The 19,949-nt window shown below is 39.0% G+C and overlaps 1 protein-coding gene across 1 annotated transcript in view; it reads right to left on the bottom strand.

Annotated features, from left to right (window-relative positions):
- Positions 1–19,949, bottom strand: part of dab1a (DAB adaptor protein 1a) — a 159,789-nt gene that overhangs the window by 33,882 nt on the left and 105,958 nt on the right. The window contains exons 14-15 of the mRNA XM_062038418.1: positions 7,213–7,359; positions 29–91 (exon numbers count right to left, since the gene is read on the bottom strand). Coding sequence (XP_061894402.1) covers positions 29–91; positions 7,213–7,359 — 210 coding nt within the window. The remainder of the gene's footprint in view (positions 1–28; positions 92–7,212; positions 7,360–19,949) is intronic.

Raw genomic sequence — 19,949 nt, 5'->3', positions numbered from 1 at the left:
GAATTGCGAATGCGTGGCTGCGGCTCACCGACGGAGAGGTTATGTCGGGAGGCGTCGACATGTCTCCGAAAAGCTCTAATTGGTTGATGTTCTGAGAATCACAAAAAAGCGCACACTTGAAGTCAGTCGGGCATGATTGTCCAGCTGATGCTGCGAAGTCATAAACAGCCTGGAGCGGGTCAGCATGCCAACATGCACGACACACTGCGTGCGACGAGCAGGTGGCAACCTACCTTGGCGACTGTGGAGGCAACGGAGAGGAGGAGGCATGAGAGAGGGGATGGCAAAATGAGATGAAATGATCATGATGACATGAAGTGATATCAGTCCACAACAAAATGTACCAGCAGCCCCCTGTGGGCCTCTCATTAAGGTCCTCCTATTGTGGAGCATCAGCTATGGGTCTCGCTATCAAAAGACACCAGCTGTTCTATTTGATCTCAATCTATTCTACATCCCTCTTTCTTTGCATTAATAATATCTCAAGGCCAGCGAGAAGCGAAGCAAACTATTTTTAGTTGTCAAGAATTTTAAGGCCTTGAATGCACGGTCCAAGATTTGCATAAATCGCAGATACGGATAATTTCTCCAGAGATAATGAATGTTCTTAGAATATCTTCTTGCTCTCTCTCCGTGTTCACACATAAACCTCAAGTCTTTAAAAGACAAAATTCCATACAATACATACATACATACATACATACATACATACATACATACATACATACATATATATATATATATATATATATATATATATATATATATATATATATATATATATATATATATATATATATAAAAACATATACACACATATATATACACACATATGTATATAAACAGTTACAAACATGTATATATACACACACACATACAAACATATACCGTGCTCATATATATGCACATATATGTATATACACACACACATACAAACATATACCGTGCTCATATATATACATATATATATATATATATATATATATATATATATATATATATACACATTTATATATACACATATATACACATGTATATACAGGTTTACACACAAATATGTACATATATGTATATACACACACACATACAAACATATACCGTGCTCATATATATACATATATATATATATATATATATATATATATATATATATATATACACATTTATATATACACATATATACACATGTATATACAGGTTTACACACAAATATGTACTGTATATATACACGTATACATACACATATGCAAATATACAGTATGTATATACACACACATAAATACATATATATCTATCTATAGATAGATAGATATAAATACATACAGTATATATCTATATATACACACATGTATATGTAGCTATATATATCTCTGTAGATATATATCCACATAGACATAGACATTATATATATATATATATATATATATATATATATATATATATATATATATATATATATATATATATATATATATATATACACAGTATATATATATATAGTCGAGGTTTCTGTAGATATATATCTACAAAGACACACATATACTGTAATTTCCGGACTATAAGCCGCACCTGACTATAAGCCGCACCAGCTAAATTTAGGGGAAAATACAGATTGCTCCATATATAAGCCGCACCCGACTATAAGCCGCAGGGTTTTGATGTGTAATTACCGTAGTATATAGGGATTCCTGCTACCACGGAGGGGATTGTCGGGACAGAGATGACTGTTTGGGAACCCAAAGCGTCCCATTTATTAACAATAAATATTTCAATCATTCAATCAAACTTTCACATCTTTGACATGGCGAACAGCATTCGTGCAGAGTACAAATAATACAACGGTGCAAAGTAATACAAAGTGCTCGCCTGTACGTTATCAAAATAACCAGCCTACCGGTATATGAAAAGTCAGTCTTTAATCATTGTGTCATCGTCTTCCTCCTGCGTACTAAAACCACCGAAATCCTCTTCGTCGGTGTCGGAGAAGAACAGGCCGTAAATAAGCCGCACCCTTGTATAAGCCGCAGGGACCAGAACGAGGGGAAAAAGTAGCGGCTTATAGTCCGGAAATTACGGTACTTAAGAGTTGTTGTACACACACACACCCATATATATATATATATATATATATATATATATATATATATATATATATATATATATATATATATATATATATATATATATATATATATATATATATATATATATATACATATATGGGTGTGTGTGTGTACAACTCTTAATGTTGTACAACTCTTAATGTTGTACACACACACACCCATATATATATGTATATATATATATATATATATATATATATATATATATATATATATATATATATATATACACACACCCACATATATATATTATATATATATATATATATATATATATATATATATATATATATATATATATATATATATATATATATATATATAGGCTCCAGCGCCCCCCGCAACCCCGAAGGGAATAAGCGGTAGAAAATGGATGGATGGAGATATATATATATATATATATATATATATATATATATGGGTGTGTGTGTGTGTGTACAACAACTCTTAATCGCTTAAAAAAAAAAAAAATCCCTCTTTTTTTCATCCAAAATCTGTCCTGTCTAGCCACTTTAGTATATGTTTGGTGAAGTTGTATTAAGTAAAAACACTTTTCTTTTAAATAATATATACATTTATCAGAGCTGTTTATCTTTTTTTTTTATGGAGGAATGTAGTTAACCATACTAGCACCCATTAAAAAAGTATTGATTTTGAATTTATAAAACATTTTTGAATCGAGAATTGTGTGTGTGTGTGTGTATGTATATATATATATATATATATATATATATATATATATATATATATATATATATATATATATATATATATATATATATACAGTATATATGTATAAATAAATATTATATACATACATATATAACACACACACAGATGTAATATATATATATATATATACAGTGTATATATATATATATATATATATATATATATATATATATATATATATATATATATATAGTCGAGGTTTCTGTGTTTTTTTCCTGACCTAACGTGTGTGTATATATATATATATATATATATATATATATATATATATATATATATATATATATATATATATATATATATATATATATATATATATATATATATATATATATATATATATATTACATCTATCAGAAAATGGAATCAGTGCGCGTGGCGCTTTACATTTATGGTCCTGGATGCTGATTTAGCCAAAAAGGAACGAAGGGTTGCAATGCAGCTGTGGAAGAGATGAAGATCGCGCAGCAACAAAATAAAATAGATTATCACGATAACCCCGGAGAACAATGTAATTGAAGGTGCAAATAAACTAATACCATTTCCTCAGAATCTCATTTAGAGATGATAATGTATTCTTCCTAGTAGTGTTAGTTGCTAATTTGTTGAAGCGAGTTAACATTGTTTGACAGTTAATTAAATCTGTATTGGAACGTGTGAGAGAAATTAATTGTGGCATAGCATCCAAAATACAATAGTGACAAACTGATTGGTGTGCCAAGCTTGTGGCATCGTATTAAAAAAGTCGTAATTGCTGCCAAAGGTGCATAAACAAAAGCAAAGGCTGTGAATAAATATGTAAATGTGATTTTATTTGCTTTATTAGTTTTTAATAAAATGGCAACATTTAAAAAAAAAAAAAACTTATCATATTGTCATTATGAGGTATTGTCTGTAGAATTTTAAGGACAAAATAAATGAATTCTATTTTGGCACTGTATGTTTACTGTTACTAGGGGCCCTCTGAGGGCAGCCATAACTGCGATGTGGCCATCAACGGAAAAAAGTTTGACAGTTTAAGAAAATTGAAAACGATCGTGTTTCCTCAAAATTGTCCAGCAAAATCCTAGATGGGTGACATACCCTTGTAAAGAACATAATGTCATGGCTGTCTTGAGTTTCCAATCATTTCTACAACTCTTATTTTTTTGTGATAGAGTGATTGGAGCACGTACTTGTTGGTCACAAAAAACATTCATGAAGTTTGGTTCTTTTATGAATTTATTATGGGTCTACTGAAAATGTGAGCAAATGTGCTGGGTCAAAAGTATACATACAGCAATGTTAATATTTGCTTACATGTCCCTTGGCAAGTTTCACTGCAATAAGGCGCTTTTGGTAGCCATCCACAAGCTTCTGCTTGAATTTTTGACCACTCCTCTTGAAAACATTGGTGCAGTTCAGCTAAATTTCTTGGTTTTCTGACATGGACTTGTTTCTTCAGCATTGTCCACACGTTTAAGTCAGGACTTTGGGAAGGCCATTCTAAAACCTTAATTCTAGCCTGATTTAGCCATTCCTTTACCACTTTTGACGTGTGTTTGGGTTCATTGTCCTGTTGGAACACCCAACTGCGCCCAAGACCCAACCTCCGGGCTGATGATTTTAGGTTGTCCTGAAGAATTTGGAGGTAATCCTCCTTTTTCATTGTCCAATTTACTCTCTGTAAAGCACCAGTTCCATTGGCAGCAAAACAGGACCAGAGCATAATACAACCACCACCATGCTTGACGGTAGGCATGGTTTTCCTGGGATTAAAGGCCTCACCTTTTCTCCTCCAAACATATTGCTGGGTATTGTGGCCAAACAGCTACATATTTGTTCCATCTACGCAAATCCCAAAGGGGTGATGAAAGGATGGTCAGTGCCTGAGAGCTGTGGCCTACCACCATGACCCCGCACTCCCTTCCCTCTGTTGCTAGATATCTCGAGATGTACACTACCGTTCAAAAGTTTGGGGTCACATTGAAATGTCCTTATTTTTGAAGGAAAAGCTCTGTACTTTTCAATGAAGATAACTTTAAACTAGTCTTAACTTTAAAGAAATACACTCTATACATTGCTAATGTGGTAAATGACTATTCTAGCAGCAAATGTCTGGTTTTTGGTGCAATATCTACATAGGTGTATAGAGGCCCATTTCCAGTAACTATCACTCCAGTGTTCTAATGGTACAATGTGTTTGCTCATTGGCTCAGAAGGCTAATTGATGATTAGAAACCCCTTGTGCAATCATGTTCACACATCTGAAAACAGTTTAGCTCGTTACAGAAGCTACAAAACTGACCTTCCTTTGAGCAGATTGAGTTTCTGGAGCATCACATTTGTGGGGTCAATTAAACGCTCAAAATGGCCAGAAAAAGAGAACTTTCATCTGAAACTCGACAGTCTATTCTTGTTCTTAGAAATGAAGGCTATTCCACAAAATTGTTTGGGTGACCCCAAACTTTTGAACGGTAGTGTACGTTGTAATATGTATATGTGCTTTACTATGGAGGTTTTTTCCCACTCCAGACTGGGCCCCCTTCGGAGCCCAGTCTAGATTGTATTTTTTTACTCATCCTTCCCCAGCGTTTTACCTTTTTCCCATCTTTTACGGGGCGCCTAGTGGCGACCCATCAGCGTTCCTGTTCTGTAACCCTGTACACTGTTTGTTTGTCTAATCTTGAACGGGTTTGTGCTGAAAACTAAGTATCGTTGTACTTGTGCAATGACAATAAAGACCTATCTGTCTATCTGTCTATCTATCTATCTATCTATCTATCTATCTATCTATCACAGAACTTTCCTGCAGAAGGTCTTATCTTTGTCAATGTGAAGTCCATGTGGATGGCTACCAAAAGCGCCTTATTGCAGTGAAACTTGCCAAGGGACATGTAAGCAAATATTAACATTGCTGTATGTATACTTTTGACCCAGCACATTTGCTCACATTTTCAATAGACTCATAATAAATTCATAAAAGAAACAAACTTCATGAATGTTTTTTTGTGACCAACAAGTATGTGCTCCAATCACTCTATCACAAAAAAATAACAGTTGTAGAAATTATTAGAAACTCACGACAGCCATGACACTATGTTCTTCTCAAGTGTATGTAAACTTTTGACCGCGACTCTATTTGTCATTCATATCGTTTAAAACAGGGGTGTCCAAACTTTTTCCACTGAGGGCCGCACACGGAAAAATTTAAGCATGCGGGGGCCCTTTTGATATTTTTCATTTTCAAACCTTAACAAAATATATGGATTTTTTTTTTTTAACCTTTAGGGCTCCCGGGGACCATAAAGGGTCTCAGTCATTAAACTGTTAAAAATAAGTAAAATTATTATTTTTTTTATTTATTTAACGCTTACAGTAAATCTTTATATCAACTTGAGGTTGATATAAAGTAAAAAAAAAAAAAAAAAAAAGGTTTAATGGCTTTTCTGTCAAAGACAACTTTGTTTTTTATAGTAAAACTGAAATATGCAGTATTTAGTAATTAGAGCCCTAAAAGATCAATAATGCAGGACACCATTGATTTTAATTATTTCATATTTTTGAGTAATCACAGTGAAAAGTTCAATGGAATCCTACTAAATATGTTTGGGATCCAAAAGGTCCCCCACTCATAAAGTGATACATTTTTATTAGTTTTTTTTTTACTTTTAACACTTAAATTACGAGATCAACTTCAGATATATCTGTCCATTTTACGTTTGAACAATTATTTTGTTTGTATTATGCTCTCTTGTCAAATAAAACTTTGATGTTTTTTTATGGCAACCACACAATATATGCAATATTTTTTCCACATAAAACATTTTAAAGTGATATTTTTTAAGTAATAATTCATCATATCATAGATTTTTAGTCTTTTTTTTTTTTTTAGCAATGGCAAAAAAAAATAAAAATAAACAAAGACAAAAGAAAAAAAACAGCCTTCATGGCAGCTTTGTGTCAACATTGCAACTTTTTATTGTTAGATTTCACCTCATTCCACTTTTTTAAAATGTTTTTTTAAATTTTTGCAATATTATTAATTTTGCAATTTTTGCCAAATGTGTGGCGGGCCGGTAAACAGTTAGCTGCGGGCCGCAAATGGCCCCCGGGCCGCACTTTGGACACCCCTGGTTTAAAACGACTTCCTTTCTCACCTTTTCTATCATTTGTCTCCTAAAACTCTTATACAGGTGGTGCCACTCCAATTCTACTTTTGGTTGCTATGCCAACAGTAAGGTTACATGTTTTATTCATAAAGGGGTCAAGAGTAAGGGGAGGGGTTGCTCGCCGGCAGAAAAAAGTGCGGTGAAGATGACAGCGGGGGCGGCGAGGTCGTTTGGGGAAGTTTTAAACACCAAGACAGCAACCTTACCTGAGAATTCAGGCCTAAGTCTATCAGATCGACCTCGTGATGCTGATCCAGATGTTCACCGAGTCCCGGCTTGGGGGGTTGCAGATGACTATGAAGATGATGGTGATGATGATGTTGGTGGGGATGGTGGGTGTTTGGATGCCCGTTCTGCAATCACAACCTCAGTGTTAAAGCGATGGCGTGTGGGATGAGGATGAGGGTGCAAACTATATTAGCAGCCTCTCACATGAGGCTGATTTAAGAGGGCAGGTGTTGCTCCCGCCAGGTGCTCTCATATAAACACACAGGAGATTTCAAGAGGTTTAAAGATCATCCCTACCTTCGGTATAAACTACAGCCCTGAGCTCCTTCTGTGTTTCTCTAAATCCTCCCCACTGTGGTAATTACCACCGTGAGGCACTGAGATACATCTTCATCTCTGCTCTTTTAAGAATATTTAAACATTAAAGTAATAAAACAATGCTTTATTGGTATTTTTGTTGTTGTTGCTACCATAAACAGCCGGCTAAAGCAGACAATAAACTAGCCGTGAATTAGCGCAGACTGACACAACGAACGCGCTATAACCACACCGACGACTCCAAAAACGTATTATGTCTGAATTTGTTTGCAATTTGCAATAAAATGTGGCTAGTAGCCGCCTAAGAAAATCACCTTGTGTAAGAAATTAGCCGGTGAATGGTCTATTTTCGAGCTTATTTCATATATAAGGCGCATTGGAGTATAGGGCGCATTAAATGATAAATGATAAATGGGTTATACTTGTATAGCGCTTTTCTACCTTCAAGGTACTCAAAGCGCTTTGACAGTATTTCCACATTTACCCATTCACACACACATTCACACACTGATGGCGGGAGCTGCCATGCAAGGCGCTAACCAGCAGCCATCAGAGGCAAAGGGTGAAGTGTCTTGCCCAAGGACACAACGGACGTGACTAGGAAGGTAGAAGGTGGGAATTGAACCCCAGTAACCAGCAACACTCCGATTGCTGGCACAGCCACTCTATCAACTCCGCCACGCTAAATCATTAAAGGAGTCATATTATTAATATTTTTTTCTAAATGGAAAACACTTCCTTGTGGTCTACATCAGTGGTCCCCAACCTTTTTGTAGCTGCGGACCGGTCAACGGTTGACCGGGGGGGGGGGGGGGGGGGGGGGGTATTTAAAAAAAAAAAAAAACTTTGTTTTTTTTTTTTTACATAAATAAATGCTTACGGACTGTATCCCTGCAGACTGTATTGATCTATATTGATATATAATGTATATATTGTGTTTTTTATGTTGATTTCATAAAAATAAAAAATAAAAATAAAATTTAAATTTTTTTTTTTAATTTTAATTTCTTGTGCGGCCCGGTGGTTGGAGACCACTGGTCTACATAACATGTAATGGTGGTTCTTTGGTCAAAATGTTGCATAGATGATGTTTTACAGATCATCTTCAAGCCGCTTTCTGACAGTCGCTTCCGGATGCGTCGTTTTGTGGGCGGTCTTATTTACGTGGCTCACCTTCGGCAACGTCTTCTCCCCGTCACCTTTGTTGTAGCGGTGTAGCTTGCAAGGACGGGAGTGGAAGAAGTGTCAAAAGATGGCGCTAACTGTTTTAATGACATTCGGACTTTACTTCAATCAATAACAAGGCCGGAAATGTGCCCCGTGAAAAACCGTCCGACCGGAACTCTCTAATAACTACAGTTCCTTGGGTGAATAATGTGAACTCACTACACCGGTATGTTTTAGCGTTTTCATGGCGAGTTTACTGACAGATATAAGTAAGAACTTTACACTACTTTATATTAGAAATGGCAACAGCGGAGGATGAATGTCCCATAACAAGAAGATAGAGAAAAAGAAGAAGCTTATCGACTACACAGGCGGACACACGCAATTTTTCAGCACTTTTGCAGATCCCAAATAAAGATCGGCACGTACCACAAAAAAAGAAAAGTTGCTTTTGCATAATATTGCGAAACAAAACGCCAGATAATATGTCTTACCTTATACACACACCATTAAAATACTTGTATGTTTAATGCGCCGACAATCCATCAAGCGGTGCGGCTTCATAGCTTACCAAAGTCGTACTAAAACATTTTGATAGATTTTTGAGCGCCGTGTGTAACGTTGTATATTTTCAATGGAACATATAAAATGTTGGTGTTTACTTGAGTCATACTGCCATCATATTGCAGTCTACACGTATCTCTTATGTTTGACTGCCATGTACTGGTCACACTTATCATTACACCATGTACTAAATAGAGTTGCTTCGAGCTCGGTAAGCAAAACCAGAATTAATCCGTACATTAGGCGCACCGGGTTATAAAGCGCACTGTCGAGTTTTGAGGGGAAAAAAAGGATTTTAAGTGAGCCTTATAGTCCGCAAAATACGTTAGGTCGCAACGTTCTACATGATTAAGATAGCTACTTCACAGCTACAGTACATGACGGAATAGATGGCTCGGTGCTACATGAATTGGGTGCTAGCTTAATGATAAAAAGCCTAATGGAAGGCTTGATGCTACATAATTGGATAGTTAGCTTAATAATAAAAAGCTGAACACTGTAGATAGCTAGATGCTACATAATTGGATAGAAAAATGTATGTTACATGGCTAACAATATATCTAATTGCTACATTGCTAAATGCTATTGGTAGTTAGCTTAGTGCTATACATGGCTGGACAGGTAGCTAAATGCTACATAGCTAACTGGACGGATAAAGACTATAGATGAATAAATAGAAAAATGCGACATAGCATACATAAGATTGGTGCGTAATGGCTTTGTGGTTAGCTCAATGCTACATGGCAAATTATTGGCTTAAAGCTACATAAATATCAATCGTTAGCTAAGTGCTGAATGGTTTAGTGGATGGTGATGCTACATAATTGAATAGATTAATGCTACATAACTGGAAGAACAGCTAAATGTCACATGGCTGGTTGGATAGCTTAATACTAAATAGCTAACTCAATAGATAAAGGCTGTAGGGCTAGATGAATAGTTCAATGCTATTAATAACCGTGAGCTAAGTGCTAAATGGTAGGGTAGATGGCAACGCTACACCAACTAATAGATAAATGCTAGAGTACATGGCGGGGTAGATGGCTTCATGCTAAGTGACATAGTATATAGCCAGTCAAATGCTACACAGCTGGAAAGACGGCACAAGGCTTGTTTGATAGCTTAATAGCTAACTAAAAAGATAAAGACTGTATGAATGAATAAACAGCAAAATGCTACATGGCATAATTAAGCTACTTGTGTAGCTAAATGCTGTATGGCGGGATTAATGATACATAACCGTTCCCTAAGTGCTATATGGTGGGCTAGCTAGCGACGCTACATATTTGAACAGGTAAATGTTGCATGGCAGGATTAATAACTCAATGTTATTAATAACCGATAACAGTTAGCTAAGTGCTAAATGGTGCTACATAATTCAATAGATACATGCTACACTGCAAGGTTGATAGCGTAATGCTAAATGACGGACGACATATGTAAATGCTACACAACTGGAAATCCAGTCCAATCCCCTTCATTAATATAGTATAATGTAAAAGACAATAAACGTTTCAGAAAGTTCTGCACAGTAGTTAAAATACACATTTAATGTCTAGTGTAAGAAACATTTGACTTAAAAAGAAAAGAAAATAGACTAAGATCACACAACTCTGACCTAAATGGTACATGGCTGGTTGGATAGCTAAATGGACAGATAGAGGCTTTGTCGATAAATAGATAGCAAAATGCTACATCAAGCTAACTATATGGGTAGCTAAATGCTACATGTCAGGCTCAATCGCTTGATGCTACATAACCGTTAGCTAACTGCTAAAGGGTGTGGTAGATAGCTTCATGCTAAGCCAAATTCTACACAACTGTAAAGACAGCTGATTGTCACATGGCTGGTTGGATAGCTTAAAGCTACAAAGCGGGAATGATAACTCCATCCATCCATCCATTTTCTTCCGCTTATCCGAGGTCGGGTCGCGGGGGCAGCAGCCTAAGCAGAGAAGCCCAGACTTCCCTCTCCCCAGCCACTTCGTCCAGCTCCTCCCGGGGGATCCCGAGGCGTTCCCAGGCCAGCCGAGAGACATAGTCTTCCCAACGTGTCTTGGGTCTTCCCGTGGCCTCCTGCCGGCCGGACGTGCCCTAAACACCTCCCTAGGGAGGCCTTTGGGTGGCATCCTGAGCAGATGCCCGAACCACCTCATCTGGCTCCTCTCGATGTGGAGGAGCAGCGGCTTTACTTTGAGCTCACCCCGGATGGCAGAGCTCCTCACCCTAACTCTAACGGAGAGACCCGGCGGAGGAAACTTATTTTGGCCGCTTGTACCCGTGATCTTGTCCTTTCGGTCATAACCCAAAGCTCATGACCATAGGTGAGAATGGGAACGTAGATCGACCGGTAAATTGAGAGCTTTGCCTTCCGGCTCAGCTCCTTCTTCACCACAACGGATCGATACAACGTCCGCATTACTGAAGACGCCGCACCGATCCGCCTGTCGATCTTCCCTCACTCGTGAACAAGACTCTTAGGTACTTGAACTCCTCCACTTAGGGCAAGATCTCCTCCCCAACCTGGAGATGGCACTCCACCCTTTCCCGGGCGAGAACCATGGACTCGGACTTGGAGGTGATGATTCTCATTCCAGTCGCTTCACACTCGGCTGCGAACCGATCCAGTGAGAGCTGAAGATCCTGGCCAGTTGAAGCCATCAGGACCACATCATCTGCAAAAAGCAGAGACCTAATCCTGCAGCCACCAAACCGGATCCCCTCAACGCCCTGACTGCGCCTAGAAAGTCTGTCCATAAAAGTTATGAACAGAATCGGTGACAAAGGACACCGATTTTGAATGATAAGTCATTGGTGCGTAAACAGCTAAATGCTATTGAGTGAGATACAATGCTTAGCGCTAAATGTAATGCTAAATGCTAAATGACAGACTACATAGCCAAATACTACACAACTGGAAATCCAATCCAATCCAATCCCCTTCATTAGTATCGTATAATTGAAAAAACAATTGAAGTTTCATAAAGTGCTGCACTGTAGTTAAAACACACATTTGATGTTTACTGTAAGAAACATTTAACTTTAAACAAATACATAAAAGGAAAGAACATAGACTAAGATCACACAACTCTGACCTAAACGGTACATGGCTGGTTGGATAGCTAAATGGACAGATAGAGGCTGTGTGGATAGCAAAATGCTAATTGTGTCATGTCTATATGGGTAGCTAAATGCTGCATATATCAAGTTACGTCGCTTGATGCTACGTAACTATGAATTGATTAACGTGGACCCCGACTTAAACAAGTTGAAAAACGTATTCGGGTGTTACCATTTAGTGGTCAATTGTACGGAATATGTACTGTACTGTGCAATCTACTAATACAAGTCTCAATCAATCAATCAACCGTTAGCTAACTGCTAAATGGTGTGGTAGATAGCTTAATGCTAAATGACAGACTACATAGCCCAATGCTACACGACTGGAAAGACAGTGGATTGTCACATGGCTGGTTGGATAGCTACAAAGCGGGCAGGATAACTCATTGGTGAGTAAACAGCTAAATGCTACTGAGTGAGATAAAATGCTTAATGGCGGAAGAGATGGCAAGATAAGACGCTAAATGCTACACTGCTAGATACTTAGTTCATCAATTTGTGCTACATATCTGAATAGATTTATAATTACTACACCTAACTAATATCTAAACGCTACATACTAGCGTCTCCGTGACCATCATTATCATCTCTGTGGTGTGGTCCAGTATTCCCTTTATTTCGTTCCTTTGTCCTCATGCGTCCGCCAGCTTATCAATTAGCCATCTCCAACGGGGAAACTGTAATTACCTGCGCACGTGTTCCCTCTAGTAATTAATTCAGCCTCTATAATTAATGCCATCTTGCTGAGCCCCTGCTGAGTGACTGATCACAACAGCAAACACACACGCACACGCTGATGTCGACTCACACCCGGCACACAAAGATAATAATCGGCCGGAGATGTCGGTAAAAACGACCGCGAGGTTGCAAACGGTGTTGATTCAGCACTCCCATTGGGTGCAGGGTCAAGGGCTCGGTAGATTGGAACAGGCTGGCGAGTGTGTGTGTTTTATCGATCCGTCCCCTGTTTAAGATGGCGACACAGTAAATAACAGGAGGGGCTGCTCGGGACGCCGGGTCAGGCTCGAGACCGGGGCGCTATCATTTCCTTGGGAAAGTTGCAATGATGTGCTTTAAAAGACGCCATCCGCCATCAATCCTGCGCCGTGCCGACGGAATAAAGGCTAAATCCACTCCAGAGCTTCTCTGCAGGTAATCACTTTCCCCCCCCCGAAACGTTAAAAGCAACACAGCAGCAGCACGGGGCGACCAGGCAGAACACATCCAATTGCAAAGTGCATTATTTCGACATTGTTAAAACGCCACGGGAGTTCTCGTTGTTTATTTTGCGATTTACTCAGCGGGTTATTCACTCACAGTGCACAGGAATCTGAAGCGTGACACCTTTACTGCTTCAACCAGGTAATAATCGTTATTCAGTTCTGTGTTCCAAGTTCAATTATTTTTTTCAAGTTTGATTGAGTTTTGCAATAAGAGTTTTTTAAGGTACACAGAACCAATTAAAGGCCTACGGAAATGATTTTTTTTTATTTAAACGGGGATAGCAGGTCCATTCTATGTGTCATACTTGATAATTTTGCGATATTGCCATATTTTTGCTGAAAGGATTTAGTAGAGAACATCGACGATAAAGTTCGCAACTTTTGATCGCTGATAAAAAAGCCTTGCCTGTACCGGAAGTAGCGTGACGTCACAAGTTGTGGAGCTCCTCACATCTGCACATTGTTTACACTCATGGCCACCAGCAGCGAGAGCGATTCGGACCGAGAAAGCGACGATTACCCCATTACTTTGAGCGAGGATGAAATATTTGCGGATGAGGAAAGTGAGAGTGAAGGATTAGAGGGCAGTGGAAGCGATTCAGATACGGAAGATGCTGTGAGAGGCGGGTGGGACCTGATATTCAGCTGGGAATGACTAAAACAGTAAATAAACACAAGACATATATATACTCTATTAGCCACAACACAAACAGGCTTATATTTAATATGCCACAAATTACTCCGCATAACAAACACCTCCCCCTCCCGTCCATATAACCCGCCAATACAAATCAAACACCCGCACAACACACTCAATCCCACAGCCCAAAGTACCGTTCACCTCCGTAAAGTCATACAGCACATATATTTCCCCAAAGTTACGTACGTGACATGCACATAGCAGCACGCACGTACGGGCAAGCGATCAAATGTTTGGAAGCCAAAGCTGTACTCACGGTAGCGCGTCTGCTATCCAACTCAAAGTCCTCCTGGTTGTGTTGCTGCAGCCAGCCGCTAATACACTGATCCCACCTACAGCTTTCTTCTTTGCTGTCTCCATTGTTCATTAAACAAATTGCAAAAGATTCACCAACACAGATGTCCAGAATACTGTGGAATTTTGCGATGAAAACAGACGACTTAATAGCTGGCCACAATGCTGTCCCAATATGTCCGCACAATCCGTGACGTCACGCGCAAACGTCATCATACCGAGACGTTTTCAGCAGAATATTTTGCGGGAAATTTAAAATTGCACTTTACTAATCTAACCCGGCCGTATTGGCATGTGTTGCAATGTTAAGATTTCATCATTGATATATAAACTATCAGACTGCGTGGTCGGTAGTAGTGGCTTTCAGTAGGCCTTTAAACTTGTATTCTGAGGTAAAAGATAATCAGGACTCCTCTTCCTTCTATCCAGGAGATCGTAAAAAGCCGCTGCTTGACCAGGGCTCAGAAAATCGGCAGGGACTCCTCCCACCCCCACCAAGGACTGTTTTCACTGCTGGACTCTAGAAAGAGGTTCCGCAGCCTCCGTAGCAGAACCTCCAGGTTCTGTAACAGCTTCTTCCCTCAGGCCGTAAGACTCTTGAACGCATCATAATAATCCCCTCAATTCCCCCCAAAAATGGATTAACTCGCTGGAATATAAACACAATATAACATACATCCATAAACGTTGATGCATATGCAAAAGTGCAATATATTTATCTGTACAGTAATCTATTTATTTAAATCTGCACCTTATTGATTTTTTATCCTGCACTACCATGAGCTAATGGAACGAAATTTCGTTCTTATCTGTACTGTAAAGTTCAAATTTGAATGACAATAAAAAGGAAGTCTAAGTCTAATACCATATCGCTAAAGGCTGCATGGCTGAATGCCTAGTTAAATTGTTCTTCACTAAATGCTGCATGAATGGATAGATTCTATGTGCGGCTGGATAGCTAAATGCTACTTAAAGTTGCTATAAGGATTGCTGGAGATAGATGGGCCCTATAGCGCTTTTGGTAGCCATTCACAAGCTTCTGGCAAGCTTCTGGTTGAATGTTTGACCACTCCTCTTGACAAAATTGGTGCAGTTCAGCTAAATTTGTTGGTTTTCTGAAATGGACTTGTTTCTTCAGCATTGTCCACACGTTTAAAGGCCTACTGAAATTAATTTTTTTTATTTAAACGGGGATAGCAGATCTATTCTATGTGTCATACTTGATCATTTCGCGATATTGCCATATTTTTGCTGAAAGGATTTAGTATAGAACAACGACGATAAAGAACGCAACTTTTGGTATCTGATAAAAAAAGGCTTGCCCCTACCGGAAGTAGCGTGACGTAGTCAATTGAACATATACGCAAAGTTCCCTATTGTTTACAATGATGGCCGAATGAAGTGAGAGAGATTCGGACCGAGAAAGCGACAATTTCCCCATTAATTTGAGCGAGGATGAAAGATTTGTGGATGAGTAAAGTGCAAGTGACGGACTAGTGGGGAGTTGAAGCGATTCAGATAGGGAAGATGCTGTGAGAGGCGGGGGTGACCTGATATTCAGCTGGGAATGACTACAACAGTAAATAAACACAAGACATATATATACTCTATTAGCCACAACACAACCAGGCTTATATTTAATATGCCACAAATTAATCCTGCATAAAAACACCTACGTGTTTGTTATGCTAGCTCCTAGCTCCTCTGCTAGCTCCTAGCTCCATAGAACGCGCCAATACAATTCAAACACCTGATCAACACACACAATCACTCAGCCCAAAAGACCGTTCACCTAACCCAAGGTTCATAAAGCTTATATATTTAAAAAAAGTTACGTACATACGCAAAAAAAAAGTTGCGCACATACGGTCAAGCGATCAAATGTTTAGAAGCCAAAGCTGCATACTCACGGTAGCACGTCTGCGTCTTTGTCATCCAAATCAAAGTAATCCTGGTAAGAGTCTGTCTTGTCCCAGTTCTCTACAGGCGTCTGTGTATCGAAGTCAAAAGTCCTCCTGGTTAGAGTCTCTGTTATCCGAGTTCTTCCATCTTGACTGCATCTTTCGGGAATGTAAACAAAGACGCGCCGGCTGTGTACTGTTGTTGCTGACTTCTTTCGAAAAATACGTCCGTTTCGCACCGACAACTTTCTTCTTTGCTTGCTCAGCTTCTTTCTCCATAATGCAATGAACATAATTGCAACAGATTCACGAACACAGATGTCCAGAATACTGTGGAATTATGAAATGAAAACAGAGCTTTTTCGTATTGGCTTCAATGTGGAAGGCATACCCGTGTTCCCCGGGCTACGTCACGCGCATACGTCATCCTCAGAGGCGTTTCGAACCGGAAGTTTAGCGGCAAATTTAAAATGTCACTTTATAAGTTAACCCGGCCGTATTGGCATGTGTTATAATGTTAAGATTTCATCATTGATATATAAACTATCAGACTGCGTGGTCGGTAGTAGTGGGTTTCAGTAGGCCTTTAAGTCAGGACTTTGGGAAGGCCATTCTAAAACCTCAATTCTAGCCTGATTTAGCCATTCCTTTACCACTTTTGACGTGTGTTTGGGGTCATTGTCCCGTTGGAACACCCAACTGCGCCCAAGACCCAACCTCCGGGCTGATGATTTTAGGTTGTCCTGAAGAATTTGGAGGTGATCCTCCTTTTTCATTGTCCCATTTACTTTCTGTAAAGCACCAGTTCCATTGGCAGCAAAACAGGCCCAGAGCATATTACTACCACCACCATGCTTGACGGTAGGTGTGGTGTTCCTGGGATTAAAGGCCTCACTTTTTCTCTTCCAAACATATTGCTGGGTATTGTGGCCAAACAGCTCAATTTTTGTTTCATCTGACATCACATGGACAAAGATAAGACCTTCTGGAGGAAAGTTGAAACAAAAGTTGATTCATAAAAGAACCAAACTTCATGAATGTTTTTTGTGACCAACAAGTATGTGCTCCAATCACTCTATCACAAAAAAAATAAGAGTTGTAGAAATTATTGGAAACTCAAGACAGCAATGACATTATGTTCTTTACAAATGTATGTAAACATTTGATCGCGACTGTACATGGCGGAGTTCAATGCTACACAGCTAGATGGTGGCTACACGGTGGGACGCATGGCTTAGTGTTAAATAACTGAATAGCTCGCTAAATGCTACACCGGCAGGATAGGCATAGAAAGCAATGAATCTCCTAATCAATTGGAGATACTTGTTGATGAAAAAATGTTGATTCATTGCTTTTAAAATGGAGACAAAATGGAATGCACTACTTGGCTGCCAACCAGCAGAGGTACTGTTAATTCAGTCTTGCAATCAGACATTGCTAACCCTACAGGAGACTACAGTATTGCTATATCTAACAGTGTAACGGTATTGGTAATTACAAAAACCAAAACCAGTGAAGTTGGCATGTTGTGTGAATGGTAAATATAAACAACTTATATTTAATTGAATAGACTGCAAAGACAATATACTTAATGTTCGAACTGAGAAACTTCATTTTTATTAGCAAATAATCATTAACTTAGCATTAAATGGCAGCGACACATTGCAAAAAAGTTGGCACAGGGGCATTTTTACCACTGTGTTACATGGCCTTTCCTTTTAACAACACTCAGTAAACGTTTGGGAACTGAGGAGACCAATTTTTGAAGCTATTAAGGTGGAATTATTTTCCATTCTTGCTTCATGTACAGCTTAAGTTGTTCAACAGTCTCCGTTGTGGTATTTAACGCGTCATAATGTGCCACACATTTTCAATGGGAGACAGGTCTGGACTACAGGCAGGCCAGTAGTGGCTTCTTTTACTACGAAGCCACGCTGTTGTAACACGTGGCTTGGCATTGTCTTGCTGAAATAAGCAGGGGCGTCCATGAAAAAGACCTTGGTTGGATGGCAACATATGTTGCTCCATAACCTGTATGTACCTTTCAGCATTAATGGTGCCTTCACAGATGTGTAAGTTACCCATGCCTTGGGCACTAATACACCCCCATAGATGCTGGCTTTTGAACTTTGCGCCTATAACAGTCTGGATGGTTATTTTCCTCTTTGGTCCGGAGGACACCAAGTCCCTGAAGGATCCAAAGTCACGGGCATTGCCGCTTAGATACAGTGATTTTTTTCCAGATTCTCTGAACCTTTTGATGATATTACGGATCGTAGATTGTGAAATCCTTAAATTCCTTGCAAAAGCTGGTTGAGAAATGTTGTTCTTAAACTGTTCAATAATTTGCTCACGCATTTGTTCACAAAGTGGTGACCCTCGCCCCCATCCTTGTTTGTGAATGACTGAGCATTTCATGGAAGCTGCTTTTATACCCAATCATGGCACCCACCTGTTCCCAATTAGCCTGTTCACCTGTGGGGTGTTCCAAATAAGTGTTTGATGAGCATTCCTCAACTTTCTCAGTCTTTTTTGCCACTTGTGCCAGCTTTTTTTAAAAACATGTTGCATGCATCAAATTCCAAATTAGCTAATACTTGCAAAAAACAACAAAGTCTTCCAGTTTGAACATTAAGTATCTTGTCTTTGCAGTCTATTCAACTGAATATACATTGAAAAGGATTTGCAAATCATTGTATTCTGTTTTCATTTACGATTTACACAACGTGCCAACTTCACTGGTTTTGGTTTTTGTACATATAGGTAACTGAGTGGATTGTCGTAGCATTAAAGCCGTAATTTGTTTATACAAGATTTTAGCTGCGTTTAAGCAATTACCCGTGCAATCAGACCTCAACACAGGATATTTTCAAGCCTACGAACCATTTATTCAACTATGATTTCTCTCTGACCCACCGGGAGGACAAGAAAACATTAAAACCCAACACAACAACAGCAAAAAATAAATCGGATTCGCTTACTTACAGACACCTGCCGACATGACATCATGTGCCGCAGGAAGGGTAAGGCCAAACACGTAGAAATATGTACTAGGGTGCCCGTAAGCTTCTTACCAAAGCTCTGGATAAGATGGCCAAAGGAGTAAATGCAAGACTAATTCTGAGCCAACCAAAAATTCACAGAGCCTGTGTTGTTGACTTGGCCCAGTCCAATTTAGCCATTTAAGACCACACACACACACACACACACACACACACACACACACACACACACACACACACACACACACACACACACACACACACACACACACACACACACACACACACACACACACACACACACACACACACACACACACACACACACACACACACACACACACACACACACACACACAAGTGAATAGACTGAGAAGGCTGTGCTCCAGGTATCAACAAGGGACAGAGCGTTGAAACCCTTTATGC

This window comes from Entelurus aequoreus, linkage group LG27 (genome assembly GCF_033978785.1).
Source record: "Entelurus aequoreus isolate RoL-2023_Sb linkage group LG27, RoL_Eaeq_v1.1, whole genome shotgun sequence".
NCBI classification, from domain to species: Eukaryota; Metazoa; Chordata; class Actinopteri; order Syngnathiformes; family Syngnathidae; genus Entelurus; species Entelurus aequoreus.
Note: the sequence above shows the minus strand (reverse complement) of the source record. Positions and strands in the feature narration are given on the sequence as shown.